General features: G+C 33.9%; 1 protein-coding gene across 1 annotated transcript; it reads left to right on the forward strand.

The window, feature by feature from the left end:
• The first annotated feature begins 14,452 nt into the window (after positions 1–14,452).
• LOC145592038 (uncharacterized) lies at positions 14,453–16,597 on the forward strand. The gene is made up of 5 exons (XM_081648503.1): positions 14,453–15,369; positions 15,523–15,840; positions 15,915–16,097; positions 16,222–16,419; positions 16,522–16,597. The coding sequence occupies exons 1-5, from the start codon at positions 14,453–14,455 to the stop codon at positions 16,595–16,597; spliced, it is 1,692 nt and encodes a 563-aa protein (XP_081504629.1).
• Positions 16,598–17,998: the final 1,401 nt, after the last annotated feature.

The following is a 17,998-nucleotide window of genomic DNA, read 5'->3' on the forward strand; positions in this document are numbered from 1 at the left end:
TGTTTTATTTCGTGGGTTGCTGGGTGTTTTTCCCCTTTTAATTTCTTTTTCCTTTTTACTTAATTTTCTAGTTTTAGTTTTGTTTTTTTTTATTTGTTTTAGTTTAGTTTTATTTTGTTTTTAATTTCTTTTATATTATTTTAGCTTTGTATTATAAATACCCCCTTTGGGGTTATTTTATCACAACTTTCAATCAACATTTTTATTCTACCCTAGATTAGATTAGAGTAGTTTAGCACTTTTATTTTCTCTCTCTTAGGGTTAGATTAGGATTTTGTCTCTCTAGTTTAGGAGTAGTTTAGAGAGAGAAAGCTTGGATTTTTCATGGAGTTTTGAGTGGTTGAAGATACAGTTTGTGGATTTTTCTTCTCATTAATTCAATGAGTCTTTCTAACTTTCTCTCACCTTTATTGCTTTCATTTATTATTTTTTTTGCTTATTTATTTGTTGTTTTGAGTAGATTAATTAGTTTAGTTGTTTGATTCTTGCTTTTATTATTATTTTACCTTGTTTTCCATGTTTTTGTTCATTATGTTAGCTTAGATTTTGTTCTAGGGAAATGGATGAAGGTTATGTTAATTAATTTAATGATTGATTGTAATTAGTGTAAAATTGTTTCTTGATTATTGTGTATGGACGATGCTTTTATGGATTAGAATCTTTCTAGCTAATTGATTCTATGTTCATAATTGTATTTTCAATCAATTGCGCGAGAGTGAGTTGGTTGAGAGCCCTAAATTCCTCCATACCTTTGCTAGGCTAGTTGCACGAGAGTGAATTAGTTTAGTAGGATTATTAACATAATTAATTGTGCGAGAGTGAGTTAAATGTGTTAATCGTTCCTAATCAAGGTCATTTTCATCTAATTGTATGATGTTATTGAATGCATTGATGTAATTGGATTCCACTTTCCCTAGTTTTAGTTGTTTGTTCTTAGTTGTGTTTATTTTAACCTCTCTCTATCTCACAAGCCTCCCTAGTAGTCTAATTAGCATAGATTGATACACTTAGTCCTTTTGGGTTCGACCCTTTACTTACCTCTATACTTGTATTAGGGTAGTTTAGGTTTTATAAATTTCTAATTTGATTAGGGGTAGTAGTCCCAACGACCTACTTAATCCCGAGATCAAATTTTGGCGCCTTTGTCGGGGACTAAGGCGTTCATTAGTTTGTGTTGATTAGATTAGTTAGGTTCTTGTATATTATTTTATTTTTGTTTGCTTTTCTTATTTTTCTTTGTATAAAAATGGCATGCTTATCTTTTCCTCAATTTGATGATGAACAATTTTATGCATACTTTGATAGATTAGATGGTTTCCTTAGTTACCATGGGTGTTCTCTTAGTGATTCTTGTGGAATAGCTTATTGGGGCATGAATGAGTATACTAGGGGTATGGTTGAGAATATGCACAGTGGTATATTCCGTCATTTGTCTATGCATGATGCTTGGAATTTCTTCACTTGGCTTGCTAGAGATTCTTATGATAGAGAAGGTCATGTTTCTTGTTTTGATTCTCAATGTCAAGATTCCTTTAATTTTTTCATGAATTCTCTTGATACTTCTAATGTGCCTTGTGATGATCCATGTATGCATGTTGACCCCCTCCCCTCTTATGCTCATTGTGATGAGGTTTGTGCTAGTTTTGATAATATGCAATTTGATTTTGATCATGAACCTCAACCCGATAACATTACTCCCCAAATTCTTTCTCAAATGCAATATCTCACCCAACAACTCCAAGAGCTTCAAGAGGAACAAAAATTGAGAGAAGTGAGGCTTGCCCAAGTGATGAGTGCTATGGTTGATTTAAATGGACGTGAGGCACCTCATTTGGAGTGTGAGAGAGTTTTTGAGAATGATGTGGGCCAAGGGTGTGAAGGTGAGGAGAAATTTTCTTGTGATGAGAGGATTTTTGAGGATTTTGATCCTTTTCATTCCCCATTAGAGCTTGAATGTCATCCTTCCCCATATTCACCCCCTTTGAGAGCTTCCCATGGTGAGGATGTGAGTGAGCCATGTTCAATTTTGAATGACGGATTTCATGAGGATGATGATGATGAGTTTGAGCTACCAAGAGAGATTGAGAGTCCCTTGAGTGGTGGTGGAGGAGTTGAGAATGAAGAAAATGTCGATTTTGAGGATTCCAACCCCCTTCCCCATCTTGATGAGTCTACTTTGCATGTTTGTGACCCTTCTATCCATGAGTCTTTGGATTCTTTTGAGGCTATGTCTAGTATATTCATTGAAGGAGTAACCAAGCATTATAGCCTTTTGAGAGAGTTCATTGGCAATGCTTCATGGGAAAGGGATGAGTTTGAGAGAAACCTTTATCCTTTCATGCATGGTTTAGAGACTCTAGGCTTTGAGGATCTTGAGGGAGTAGTTGTTCATCGTTGTGATAGAGAGGAGGATGAGGTTGTTTCTATTGGAGAGTTTTTGTTTGAGGGAGATGTGAGTCATGAGTGTTCTTTTGAGGATTCTATGATTGATTTTCATGCCCTCATTGGTGATGTGAGGCTTTGTGAGACCATTGCTTCTCCTCCCCTTCCTCATGTCCCTTTCTCAAGGAAATTTGACCACATCCCCTACTATCCTATGTTCCTCCCCTCTTTTGTCTTAAAGCCTATTGAGGACCCTCTCTTATTTGATGAGACTCTTCCTTCTCATCCTCCTATTATTGAGGAAATGGGTGATTGTGCCACCCAAAAAGATTTTGAGGAGAGTTTTCCTTTTTATTCTTTTTCTTATTCTTCTTCTTATTTTCTTGATTTTTCTTTTGATTTTTCTTCTTTCTTTTGGCATCTTCCTCCTCACTTACGTGCAATAATCTTGTTGCATGTCCTCCTTCCTTCAATTGCCTACTATTTATCTTATGAAATGTGTAGTAGTGCATTTGATAAGCTCTTGCGTTCGTTGCAATATTAATTACTAGAGCGGTCTCGCTTGGACGTTAAACAAGCCTTTCTCGGGAAGTAACCCGAGGTTTTTATTGCTTTCATTTTCTTTTCTTTTTAGAATAGATTTTCTCTCATGGAAATGTTTGTGTGCCTTTTGCTAGGTACATGACTTGATATACACTTATGCATTGGTTTGGATAAAGAATTAAGGAAGTTTGATGCCTATTTTTGCTAGCATATGGAAATTGAGATTCAATTCAAAAGGAAATCGGCTTTGAAAGGTTAAATTGGTTCATTTGCGGGTATTTACACCCACCAATATTCGGTAATATCTTTCTTAGCTCTTTTTCTAATGGTTGGTGACTCGTTGGACACATGTTGGTTTGTTGGGTTGATTTCTTTCTTTTCCCCTCACATTGATTATTTGGTTTATGTTTGAGTATATTGTCTCATTCAAGCTTGGGGGAGGGTATTCTATCATGCTTTGGTGGGATGTTGATTTATTTATGCCATGCACTTGAGTATATGGATTTCCATGTCTTTTCTTATATTTTGAAAAGTCCAAAAAGATTTTTGTTTACTTTCAAGGTAATTTTGGCAAAATGTGTTTTGTTTGTTCTTATTTTGGATATATTGTTTTGGGACTTGTATTCTTGAATGTTTTTCTTCCTAAGTGGTAAATGTATGCACGGTTTGAGAGTGTCATTGGTTGACTCTAGGATACTATATGCTAAGGTAGCCGGTTTAAGAACTTTTAGGGGTCCGTGAAGCCTTAGGTCACGGGAATGTGGTAAGATGGAGTTGCTCTCTATAGTGGATTTGAAACCCTTGGTTGGTATTTGTTTGGTTATAATCCCTTGTGAGCTTCATTTGTTCTAGCCTTCATCACCTTGTTGAGCGGCAATTTAGGATCCTTGACTATGCATGTCTTAATCCTTGTTTTGACCTCTAGCTCCCAAGATCGTGACCGAGCCACTCTAGGGGAGGAAAAGGGCACATTTTCTCATTTTTCTTTATCTTCTTTTTATTTTGTTCCAAATTTGGTTTTCTATTTTGCATCAACCTACTTATTAACCAATTTGAGCTTAATGTTTCCCGCTCTTGTTTAAACCGCGTTACAACCCCAATGGCCTATGTTTACCAACCCTTTTAGTTAGTGAAGCATTGGCATGTGAGGTTTGAGTTTTGAGAGTGTTGATCATGAGCAAGAAAATTTTGAGAATTGGTTTAAGTAAGGTCTTGAAAATTGAGCTTCAAAAGAATATGCAAAAAAGTTTGAGAAGAAAGATGCAATTCAAGAAAATCAAATGAAGTTTCAAGAAAAAGCCGTCCATGGTTAAAAAAAGGCAAGGACACAAAAAAAAATGAATAAGAAACAAAAACACAAATATATTTTAGTTTGGTTTCGTTTTCTTCCCTTGTTTAAGCATTGGGGACAATGCTTCGTTCAAGCTTGGGGGGGAGCGTTCCTTCAGTTTTTTGTATATATTGTGTATGTGTTATTGTTGAGTAAGCTTGGGCGAGATGGCATTATTGGTATTTTTGTTTGATATTTTGTGACTTCTTGAGTTTGTTTTTGAGAGTAGGCCACTCTTTTGCTTCACTTAGGAAATATCACCAAAAAATTTCAAATTTTTACCCCGCCTTAACCCTTAGCCTTACGTTACAACCAATAAAAGACCCTTAGACTTTAGTGGGGTTAGGTCAAAGAACGGCGGAGGGAGATAGACTTCAAACCTATGGAGAGAGTATGCATAGTTGAGATGTCGGGATTTCCTTCTCAAAGTTTTTCATTTCTTTATCTTTTTCCGGTTCTTTCATGGAATCATGAGAAGCTAGCTTAAGGGTTGATTTGAAGCTAGTGGAGAGAACGCGGCCCGATTGGTTGGGGCTAGGGTGGATTGAGTCCTCATTAGTTCTCTATGCTTAGCATATGTTATGTTTCAATCAACCATTGACATCTTGGAACGTGCATACACTTGTTTATTTAGAAAGGTTTGCATTCATTGGTGTTTGTTCCTATCTCTTATCCAAATATGAACTTGTGTTTTGTTTTCTCTTTTTATGCTTCTTTTTCTTTTCTTTTTTATTGTCGTGCCTTGGTTTTTATTTAGAGTTGTGGGTTAAACTCTTAGGACACCCTCACGAGAGCACACTCGTCCTCTAGGGCGATCTAGGGGTTTAAAGGGCTTGTCATTAGTTGCTAAAAGTGACCGTGATTCCTACGAAAGTGAGTTAGTGTACATTCTTGTCTCCTTTAGTGTTCTAGCTTTGCTTGAATAAATCATTCTCCTTCTCCCGTGTTTCATGTTAATTTGCTCGAGGACGAGCAAAAGGTAAGCTTGGGGGAGTTTGATAAGTGACTTTTATGTCACTTTTAGGGTGTTTATCGAGTCGTTTCTCGGCTTATTTTTCCAATAATTTAACCCTTTTTGTCCTATACTTCTTTTATTTACTTATTCTCGTCTTTTATCTTTATTTCGAGTATTTTAGTAGTTTTTAATAGTTTTTAGCTTATTTTCTTAATTTATTTAAATTATCTTATTTTCTTTGTTTTATTTTAAGTTTTTAGTTCTTGTTTTTTAATAAGTTCCTAGTTTCTTTTATTTTCTTATTTTATTTTATTTTCATATTTGTTTTACTTTATTTTATTAAATTTCTTTTGATTTTATTTTTAAGTTTATTTTATTTTATTTTATTTTGTCTCGTGGTTATACCCTCGTGTTTTGGTTGTAGGTGTTCCGGGTTTCAAGTTCAAATCGTGTTTGGGGTCCGTGGTTCGAGGCAAATGCACAATGTCCCTGCTCTTCCCCTGCTGCCACGTTAACCATCACCACCCCACACCTTAACCTCCACCACACCAGTCACGCACCCATCTCCCCTGCTCCCTGCTCTCCCTCACGCAAAACAGCCCAACAACAACAACCAGCAGCACCAATTAAACCACCAATCAAACCTCCAGCCTGCAACCCCGCAAACACCACACACAACAACACCACCTCCAATACACCATCACCCCGCAACATCCCTCACAACAACACCTCCAATCAGCCTCGCAATTCATTCACCCACGCACTCCACCGAAACCACTCACAGCCACCACCACGCAAACCCAAACAGCCTCCACAGCCACCGCCAAAACCGCCATTAATAAACCACCAAAACAACTCCATAGCAGCCCCCAAACTCACCAACACCAACTCACACCAACAACAGTCAGCGCGTCAATCAAACCCGAATCCGCAACAATTGCATTCCCCAAGCTACCCAGACCTTCGCGGCCGCGCAGCCCTGTCAGGAGGCGCACCAATTAGACTCCAAAATTAGAGTCGAGGCAGTAGCTATTGTGCGACCTCTGCGCGACGTCTTCGCGGGCGCACAAATGAGGGTCAATCACGAGCTTTTCACGTGATTTTTAATGAGAATTGGACGGCCACGATTTTGGATGCTAGATGACGATGATGCGATGAACGGAGCTGATGCGTGTGATGATTGATGATGCGCTGATGGTGTTTGAATTGGAGCAGCAACGAGAAAGGGGAATTGGGGGGAGTCTGATTGTTTTATTTCGTGGGTTGCTGGGTGTTTTTCCCCTTTTAATTTCTTTTTCCTTTTTACTTAATTTTCTAGTTTTAGTTTTGTTTTTTTTATTTGTTTTAGTTTAGTTTTATTTTCTTTTTAATTTCTTTTATATTATTTTAGCTTTGTATTATAAATACCCCCTTTGGGGTTATTTTATCACAACTTTCAATTAACATTTTTATTCTACCCTAGATTAGATTAGAGTAGTTTAGCACTTTTATTTTTTTCTCTCTTAGGGTTAGATTAGGATTTACTCTCTCTAGTTTAGGAGTAGTTTAGAGAGAGAAAGCTTGGATTTTTCATGGAGTTTTGAGAGGTTGAAGATACAATTTGTGGATTTTTCTTCTCATTAATTCAATGAGTCTTTCTAACTTTCTCTCACTTTTATTGCTCTCATTTATTATTGTTTTTGCTTATTTATTTGTTGTTTTGAGTAGATTAATTAGTTTAGTTGTTTGATTCTTACTTTTATTATTATTTTACCTTGTTTTCCATGTTTTTGTTAATTATGTTAGCTTAGATTTTGTTCTAGGGAAATGGATGAAGGTTATGTTAATTAATTTAATGATTGATTGTGATTAGTATGAAATTGTTTCTTGATTATTGTGTATGGACGATGCTTTTATGGATTAGAATCTTTCTAGCTAATTGATTCTATGTTCTTAATTGTATTTTAAATCCATTGCGCGAGAGTGAGTTGGTTGAGAGCCCTAAATTCCTCCATACCTTTGCTAGGCTAGTTGCACGAGAGTGAATTAGTTTAGTAGGATTATTAACATGCTTAATTGTGCGAGAGTGAGTTAAATGTGTTAATCGTTCCTAATCAAGGTCATTTTCATCTAATTGTATGATGTTATTGAATGCATTGATGTAATTGGATTCCACTTTCCCTAGTTTTAGTTGTTTGTTCTTAGTTGTGTTTATTTTAACCTCTCTCTATCTCACAAGCCTCCCTAGTAGTCTAATTAGCATAGATTGATACACTTAGTCCTTTTGGGTTCGACCCTTTACTTACCCCTATACTTGTATTAGGGTAGTTTAGGTTTTATAAATTTCTAATTTGATTAGGGGTAGTAGTCCCAATGACCTACTTAATCCCGCGATCATTCATGAGTTTGATGCTCATCACCAGAACCTCTTATAGCTCCAAGCTTAGTGGATTTTTTCTTTGTCATACTTGGAGCTAATTAATTTTGAAAATGAATCCAATTATACAGAAGAAGAAAAAATCATATATATATATATATATATATATATATATATATATATATATATATATATATATATATATATATATATATATATATATATATATATATATATAAATATATATATATATATATAATATATATATATATATAAGCACTCATAAAGGAAGCTTGTACAAATAAAGAGTAAGAATTATACAACCAAACAATAGCTATATATAAGCACTCATAAAGCAAACTCTCCATTAAATTTTCATTCTAAATTTAATTATCTAGGTTTTTCAATACCAAATGATATACTGGTATCATCCCATTTACTAATAACAAATCGCCTACCATTCAGCACACCCTAACTCATTAACTCCTATTTTAAATTGATAACAAGAAGTCATATACGGAGTATTCTGCATAAACTGATTGAAACCCAAATCCAAAATCTTTCCAAAAAGAAAAAACCACCACAATTATTTGTATCATCAACTAATGGCAATTATATATATATATATATATATATATATATATATATATATATATATATATATATATATATACCTACTCCTTTTTTAAAGAAAACGGGAGCAGGGAGATTTATTAATGAAGAAACAATTACATCATATCTAACTCCACCAAAGCCAGCACGCTTGGTGGGAAATCATTCAAGAACAATTGTTCATCCCCTTCCCTAGGCAAGACTCTAGCAAGCAAGTGAGTTACTACATTTGCATTCCTTTTAATATGAAAACAAGTGAAAGACTCAAAAGTATTTCCTGTCAAAATTATATATACCCACTCCTTAACAAATGCATAATCTGATTTAATTTTACAGTAAGCCTTTTTAAACAATTACTTTAAATTTTCTTAACATCTGCTGCAAATTTTCTGCAGGGCGAGTATTAGTTTTCAATTGATTTAGATATGCACAGATTTAGTTATATCTCAAGGAAAGGCTTTGAGGCATTCCTAAACAGGTTAAAGATGTGTATTTTGGATTTTACACTCACCATACAAGCAAGATAATATTGCCATTCTTGAAATTATTTATGTTTTATCTTATTCGGTTGTATCCCTTTCTATCATAAACTAAGCATATGTGACATGCCAACATCATTTACTAATAAAAATGTTGGACAGAAACATAGGAGAGGTGGGAAAATTAGTGCAGTTGCATATAAACCACACATAGTGTAAGTAACCTCACTAACTACCATTAGTCAATTCGTTTGAATGTTAATTCGACCTTGGACAAATATCTTAGCATCTGTCAACAATTACTCAGTTCAGTAACTACTAGACATCAGGGAATAAATTGATAGTCCTCAATATGGTTTAATTTTTAAATCTTTTCTAGTTAAAACTCTTCTACTCAAGTTACAAAACAAGTAAGGATCCATCTATTTAATAATCTAGCTGATTTCACAAAAGGGTTTGCATGATTGAAATCTTAACAACTAACCTCTGTTAACTTAAATTTAGTGGCAAATTCTTTTATGTACGTTGTTTAGACTAAAGTAGAGCAAACAGAATAGAATTGATTTCTATAGTGAACAAATCAGCATATATCTCAGACATTGGTCTTTTACTAGCATTAAATGAGAAGGGGTCAGCACTCAACATAAAATTTAATTCACTCAGAGTATTTCAAATTCAGAATACCAAACTTCTTTAGCACAAACTAAGGTGCAGTACAACACCCTGACTAAACAAAGGGGTAGTAAAAATAAGGGGTATAGAACACATGACTCACTTAATTGACTTGCCTTTATGATCTAGGCACTAACAAGCATACTTATTTCATTTAGAGTTCCTTTACCTCAAAGTTAACAGGTACACATCATGTAATTTTTTTTTATTCAAACATGACATATACCTGTCTCTTAGCACACTATTATGTGAATTAATGAGGTTTATGCTTGCAAAAACTTGAACAATAAACAAGCAATATACTCAACAATCAGATGTTTAATTCCATATCTTTAATCAAAATTTTCAGGAATAATATAAACTAAAAAGCTTGACTTAGAGGTTTTGCTTAATAGTTAGTGCACTCATAACTCCCCTGATTAAATCATACTAACATAAACATCATTTGAAAAGACTTAACCTATTGATGCATCTGTTTTATGTGTGATAGATATAAGCTCAGGAACTTGCAAATAAAAATAATACTTGCCTAATATACTTAAGTAGACTAGCAGACCCCTAGGATAACAATTCCTATAACCCCAATTCTATCTAAGTTGTAAAACCTTAACTAAATAACTCAGATCATTATCATATTAATTTCCAATAAGCTAAACTAATTTTGATAGTAAACTAGTGGCATGCATGTGATCTGTAGGATATGAATTGATAATCCAAATTAAAACGTCAACCTTTAATGATAACATGTAAATCATAACCATTAAGATCATCTTAACCCATAATCATATTACAAAAATAAGACAACCCAGAATATATTACATCTAAAAATCAAATCCAACATCAAATTAACCAGTTATAAATGCCAAATTCACTTCAGAGATTAAAAGGGCAACGATGACTTACGAATGAAATTCATAATACAACAACGATTTCGCCGGCATCAAACCCTATTAGCCAACCATAAATCCAAAGAAAGCAGTGTGAGTAGAGAGCAAAGCAACTAGTTAATTACGAAATAGATACTCTATACTCTTAATTAACTCTCACCTGAATAGAAAGAAAGGAGGTGAGTAACCGATTGTGGGATATGATGATTTTAAGGTGATGAGTGTGTTGTATAATGAGATCAACAACTGAAAAGTGGAGTAATTGCTGATTCATAATGAAAAAATGTTGGAGCCAAAAATGATTTACAATTTCGCGTTTGGAGAAGAATGAGGCGTTGAGGAAGAGTTGAGGCATTGAGGATGGAGTGACCTGTTTAGGATGATGGGGTTTGGTTTTATTTTTTTATTTTTTAACTTATTTTTTATTTTGAGAAATAAATGTGGACTACTAGCTAATGGTTCTTTTTTTTTTGGGAATAAACTAGGGGATCTTACTTGGGTGGGATTAAAAATATCTTAAGGAAACAAAGTTGTAATCTATTATTGGATTATGGCGAAGAAATTATTGGATTAAAAAATGTGATGAATAAATTAAAATGGGTATTGGTAGCAACTTGCTAGTTTGTGGATGGTAATCTATTAAAAATAATAATAATAATAATAATAATAATAATAATAATAATAATAATAATAATAATAATAATAATAAATCAAACTATTTATTTTAACGAATAAAAAACAGGTGTACAATAAATATTGTATATCCGTATTAATATTGTCCTAAAATGATTACTAGTTAGGGCCTGTTTTCATACGATTATTTTCAGTTCAGTTCAGCTTTAATAAGTTCAGTTCAATTCAGTTCAGTTCAGTTAAGTTCAGCTCCTAATTTTATTCTCTTATAAAATATTCATTTCAGTTCAGTTTAGTATAGCTCTAATAAGTTCAGTTCAGTTCAGTTCAGTTCAACTCAGTTCAGTCAATGAGAACAGGCCCTTAGTTTGCTATTGACTAATATTATCCTAATATATATACAAAAACTTTTTTTAAAAAAAAAACCGGGTGTACAATATTTATTGCACATCCATTATAAAGATAGCCTAAACTGATCAGAAGTTACCCCTAAAATGAATAAAAATTACCACAATATGCATAAAAGTAACCCAATAAAAAAAATAAAATAAAAAGAGAGAGGTTTGTAAGTAAAAGCAACTATAATATCCTTATAAAACTTATTTTATTGGCTATTTACATTAAAAATTGGCAAAAAGTTACCCTACTAAACTATTTTACGTTTTTTGAAGCATAATTACTTTTATCTAAGCTTATGTGAGATTATTTTTTGTAAAATAAATGGAATAAAGGTGAACATAATAGAGTCTTGTTTGTAATAATGTTTGACTTTATACAAATGTAATATTGAATCGAAATCAGCAAAAATGTAATCAAGGAGACCAAAGTCAACTAATACGAAATAGACCTACCCTAACTCATTTAAACCTAAGCTATACTCCAATTTGAGCATTAACCAATACAAATTTGACATGGACCCGATAGTTATTGTCTCGACTCAAAATTGATCAGACCCAAACCGAGGTGGTTCAAAAGGGTAACCTTGACCATTATGACAATCTTTTTAACACAATTGTGAAAGTCAAGTTACTATACAGAGTAAAAAGAAACAAAGTTACGTAGTGAGTTTTACCATTAAGTTTTATACAAATGTGAAATTCAATCAAATTAATTGTTTTATTATGTTAACAAGTTATATAAAAATGTTAAAATCAAATTGTTTTATTATGTTTTGAGTAAGTTTTTTGAATAAGTTTCATACCATTCATTTACCAGTGTCTTCACTTGCTTTATCATGCATTCTCTCTCATCTCCTTAATATGTGTGCCTAAATTGAACGTGTCAAATTAATAGAAACGGAAAAGGTATGTAGTTACACATTAAGGAGTATAATAGCTTTTTGACGGACCATAGATTATAATCTAAATTGATAAATAAGTTACTCATTATTAATAATTAAGTCTAAAATCTAAGGGCTTGTTCTAATTGACTGAACTGAGCTGAACGAACTGAACTGAACTGAACTTATTGGAGCTGAACTGAATTGAACCGAACTGAACTGAACTGAATATTTTATGAGAGAAGGAAATTAAGAACTGAACTGAACTGAACTGAAAATAATCTGAAGAGAACAGACCCTAAGTTTATTATGAGCTAGTATATAATAATTTTGTTAAAAAATGAGTATGTTATAATGATATAGTATCATTTATTCATATATTATTGTTATTATTATTATTATTATTACATTACTAATCATTGAAAAAAAAATCACTTAAAGTTAACTAACCCCCAACTAATCCGTTAGAGACTCAGTTCTTCCTACAAAGTAGAACAAACAAAACCAAATTCAACTAATTCTTCCCATAGAATAAAAAAACCCTAACTAATTCTTCCCACAAAATCGAACAAACAAAACCAAATTGCCCCTATGTTATTCCAACTCTCATAATTTCGCTTACCTATACCTAATAGATTAACCCAAAAATAACATCATATTTGATTTTGATTTCGATTAAATATCAACTTTTAATTTGTTAGTGTATATTGAAGAGAGTAAAGAATTAAATATAGATAGTTTGGTGCCATCTTCTGATAATATCTTGGTGCAACCTGAAGATAGCAGTGGGTAGATCGAGAAAGAAACAAAGACAAGTAAGTACGGCAATTCGACTAAACTTGCTAATTTCTGTTCGTTAATTTGGTATTTCGTTAACTTGAATATCTGGAGTAACTTGTATTGGGTTTGCAGATTTCATACATTGTAGTATCATATTCAATTGTTGGCTTTTGAAAGTAATTTAATATGAGTTAAACTTGTGTTCTTGTGAAAATACATGCATATTTCTTATCTTTTATAAGAATTAGGTTATGAATTTTCCATATACCAGAATTGATGTTTTGATTCTTAGTATGTCAGGCTAAGTCTTATTGTGGTATAGAGATGAATTACTCAACGGAGTAATTTAATTGTGAGTATGGAAATATGATGAGATTTTTTTTAAGAAATTAGATAATTAAGATTATGGTGTAATTGGTTTTATAATCTATATTATTGATATTAATTTTTGAAATCATATTTCAGAACGACTATTTGTAGTATAATTACTATTTTAATCGCTAGAATACCAGACTTCATTTGTATAAAGTTTTATGTCGTATGCTGGCCTGGTTGCCAATGTCTATTTGCGTGAATATTGTTTGGATGATAGTACATGATATTCATTTTATGCTATCAGTTGCCATGTTGTTATAAATAATACACATGTGTATTTTTTTTCCTCAGTTTACCCTCTTGACTAGACATATATTAAGTAAAGTGTACTCTTTTTGTTTATGTAAGCTTCATGGTTGATTGGTGGAGAGTGTATAAAGGAATGTTTTGATGTATGTTGCCCTCCTTGGAAATCTAGACATAACTTAGTTTACCCTTTAGGGAATGACACTATATCCAAGGATTTATGTCCTTAGTTGTCTATAAATTTATTATCTTTGTTGTTCACCCCCTGTATAGGTTCTTATGTTATAGAATAATATCAGGTTATGGCAAACATCAACAAAGATTGGATTGATGCACCCCAAAGTGCCGAAGAATATATCAAATGAGTTGAGAATTTTCTAGATTTTGCATTTCTAAATTCAACCATGCACACAGAGGAAGATGATGAACCGGAAATTTTATGCCCATGTATGAAGTGTGTTAACAGATTTTGGTTCCCAAGGGAGGAGGTTTTCAATCACCTAATTGCTAACAGATTTAACAAGAGGTATAAAGTGTGGAACTTTCATGGCGAAGGATTTATAACAGGGTCTTCTTCATGGGGAGATAGGCATCAGTGTGATAATTAAAACACATTAGACAATATGGACGAGATGATTAATGATATTTTCAGAGATGTTATAGAAGGTTCAAGTTCCGAAGCAGAAGAACTTTGAAAGGGTCCAAATGAGAGTGCTAAAAAGTTTTATAAGTTGTTAGAGGATGCAAGGGAGGAATTATATCCAGGTTGTAAGAATTTTTCTGTGCTTTCATACACAGTGCGACTCTATCTACTTAAATGTCTTAACGGGTGGAGCAATTCTTCTTTTGATAAGTTGATGAAGCTTCAATGTGATGCCTTTCCATTTGCAAAGCTTCCCACTTCTTTTCATCATGCTAAAAAAATGGTGAAGAACCTTGGACTTAATTACAAACGAATTGATGCGTGTCCTAATGATTGTATGTTGTATTGGAAAGAACGTGCAAATGACAAGTCTTGCCATGTTTGTAAATCTTCTCGATGGAAGTTAAATGAGAAGCAAAAAGAGGAAGGTTCATTGCCTGATGAAGGAGTTCCTACAAAATTTCTGCGTTACTTTCCTCTGAAACCTCGTCTACAAAGGTTGTTCATGTGCTCTAAGACGGCTGAACTCATGACATGGCATGAAACTGATCGCAAGAAAGATGACAAATTAAGGCACCCTGCTGATGGACAAGCTTGGAAAGATTTCGATGTTTCACATCCTCAATTTGCAAGTGATTTTCGAAATGTGAGGCTAGGTCTTTCTGCTGATGGTTTCAACCCATTCAAAACTATGAGTGTGTCATATAATATTTGGCCTGTTGTTTTATCCATTTATAATTTGCCTCCTTGGTTATATAATAAGTCCGAGTACAATATCATGTCTTTGATTATACCTGGTCCTTCTTGTCCAGGTTATGACATTGATGTTTACTTGCAACCATTAATTGAGGAATTCAAGGAATTATGGGAAGTTGGAGTTGACACATATGATGTTGCGAAAGATGAAACATTTTCTTTAAAGGCAACCTTGTTATGGACAATCAGTGACTTCCCTGCTTATGCAATGTTGTCCGGATGGAGCACCAAAGGAGAATTTGCCTGCCCTAATTGCAATCATAAGAATTGGTCCAAATACCTGAAGTATAGCAGGAAAATGTGTTACATAGGACATCGTAGCTCTTTGAAAGAAAATCATCTGTGGCTTCGTAATAAGAGATCTTTTGATGGTAATGTAGAGACAAGGCCTCCTCCTCCTACTAGATTCTCGGGCACTGAGGTATTAAAGGATTTAGAAGGGTTTTAAAATAAGTTTGGGAAAACCCAAAAGAAGGGCAGAAAGAAATTTCCTTGGAAGAAGAAATCAATTTTCTTTGAGCTTCCTTATTGGGAAACTACTACCTTGCCTCATAATCTTGATGTTATGCACATTGAGAAAAATATTTGTGACAGTGTGCTCGGTACTTTGCTGGATATCCTAGGAAAGAGTAAGGACCATGTGGCAGCCCGCTTTGATTTACAGGATATGGGTATAAGAAATGAACTCCATCCAAAGGGAACAAATAATAGAGGGAAGCGTTTATACTCCAAAGCCTGTTTTTCTTTATCTTCTAGTGAAAAAGACTTGTTTTGCAATGTGATAAAAGGTGCTAAGTTTCCCGATGGTTGTGCATCAAACATCTCCAGATGTGTCCAATCCAATGAGAGGAAGGTTGCTGGTTACAAGAGCCATGAGCCCACTTTATGCTTCATTATTTGCTCCAAGTTGGAGTAAAGAATACCTTGCCTAAGTAAGTAGCATCGACTTTGATTAGGTTAGGATCCTTTTTCATGGGTTTATGTAGGAAAGTTCTAAAGCCTAAAGATCTTGATGATCTTGAATCTGAAATCATAGAGATACTTTTCCAACTTGAGAAGATATTCCCCCCAAGTTTCTTTGACATAATGATCCACCTTCCACTTCATCTTGTAGAGGAGGTAAGGCTTGGAGGCCCTGTTCAAGGTCGTTGGATGTATCCGGAAGAGCAGTATTTGGGTAAATTGAAGTCATACGTAAAAAAATAGAAGTCGACCCGAAGGTTCCATTGCAGAGGCCTACTTGGTAGAAGAATGCCTTATTTTTTGTTCTCGGTGTCTTCATGATGATTTTAGTTCAAAGTTGAATGGAGCACCTAGAAATGATGATGATACTACATCTAATGAAGATGGAAGCCTTTTTCCTAATTTTGGACGTCCTTTAGGTGTAAAAAAGAAAAATAAAGGCAAAAAGGTTTCTTTAGATGAGTACACTTTGATGAAAGCTTATCGCTATGTACTCTTTAATTGTGATGAAATCAGTGATTACATAAGGTCCGTAAGTAATTTTAAGGTATTATTTCATATTAACTATATTTAATATTTAATGTTTATAATTGACTAATACAACTAAGTTGCTTTGTGATATGTATGTAGTGAACATCAAGATTTTGTGAATCATCAAAGAAGTCCAGGTAGATGGGGTAAGCGGAGTAGGTGGGCGATAGCATAAGAGCACAGTCATGATATTGGAGCATGGTTCAAGGAAAGAGTGCGGGAAGAAAATGTTTCCAAAGAAATCAAGGCTTTATCCCAAAGTCCTGACTATACTGTGAGAAATTTTAAAGGGTACCTAATAAATGGTAACAAATTTCATACAACTGCACACAAGTCAAAAAGGAAAACTCAATGTAGTGGAGTTAGTGTAACATCTTCAATGTCGAGTTTTGCAAGTTCTAGGGATCAAAATCCTGTTGTTGGGGATGTAAAATATTATGGAGTGGTGGAGGATATCATTGAGTTTGATTATTTTGGTCATTTTAAAGTGGTATTGTTTCGCTGTAAATGGTTTCAAGTGGAGCAAGATGAGTTTGGGCTAACATGTGTAAATTTTAAAAGGTTATGCGATACTAATGACCCTTTTGTGATGGCTAATCAAGTAAACCAAGTTTTTTATGTGCAAGATTCCAAAGAATCAAATGGTGATGTTGGAGTTTCTTATTGGAATGAATTTGCTAGCGATGGTGTTCTCCCAAGGGCAACTGTTGATGATGATTATGATGTTCGTTGGCTGAGAGAGGACTTGCCTGCCACTACTGTTGACGTTCCAGAATACACGTTGGATATGCGAGTAGAGTCAGAAATTGATGATTCTGATGATGAAATAGAGGACGATACTCTATGGGATTTCATGCAAGCAAGTGAAGATGAAGCTTAGGAAATATGATTGGTCCTTTCAAGTATTCTTTTTTTAGTTACTTTGAAGTAATAAAAGAATAGGGATTTTAGCTTAAACATTTTTGGTTTTGTTTGACTGCAAAATTATTTGTTTTAATGACCAAAAGTTTGGTTATTTTTTTTGGTTTTGCGATTATTTGATAATCTCTTGAAGCTTTATTTGTTTGTTTTGGATTAGAATCAGCCAACTGCCCAAATAAAATAAACATGAAGTTCCAGTAGTCATATCTCATCTTGTCCTGGGTTGCTTGGCTCAAAGCTTCTTGCTTTCTTGACTGACCTGCACTTTATTGATTTCCCCCGTTTTATGTCTCACATGCTCGCAATCGTTACGGGGTTCCAGAAACTGCTTTTGGTGTTAGTATAACCTCTTAAAATAGTTTTTGTACTTTGCTTGTAACGCTATTAGATCAGCTTATGAATGTCGTGAATCATATTAGTTAGCTTGGACTGCCAGAGAAGCAGCTACTGAGTATGAAAAACTATAAGAAATCAGTCTTATTTTAATAATCTATTATCTAGTTTTATTTTGCATTATTGTTATTTTGGTAATATGTGATTGTGATATGTATGAGTTTTGTAGAATACATCAATGTGATTTGATAAGCTTACGAATGTTGGAGGAGATATTAAGAATTTCCTAGCTGCCAGCCACCCGCAGCAGCAGGAAGCTGCC

This window comes from Chenopodium album, chromosome 18, assembly GCF_948465745.1.
Source record: "Chenopodium album chromosome 18, dcCheAlbu1.1, whole genome shotgun sequence".
Lineage (NCBI taxonomy): Eukaryota > Viridiplantae > Streptophyta > Magnoliopsida > Caryophyllales > Amaranthaceae > Chenopodium > Chenopodium album.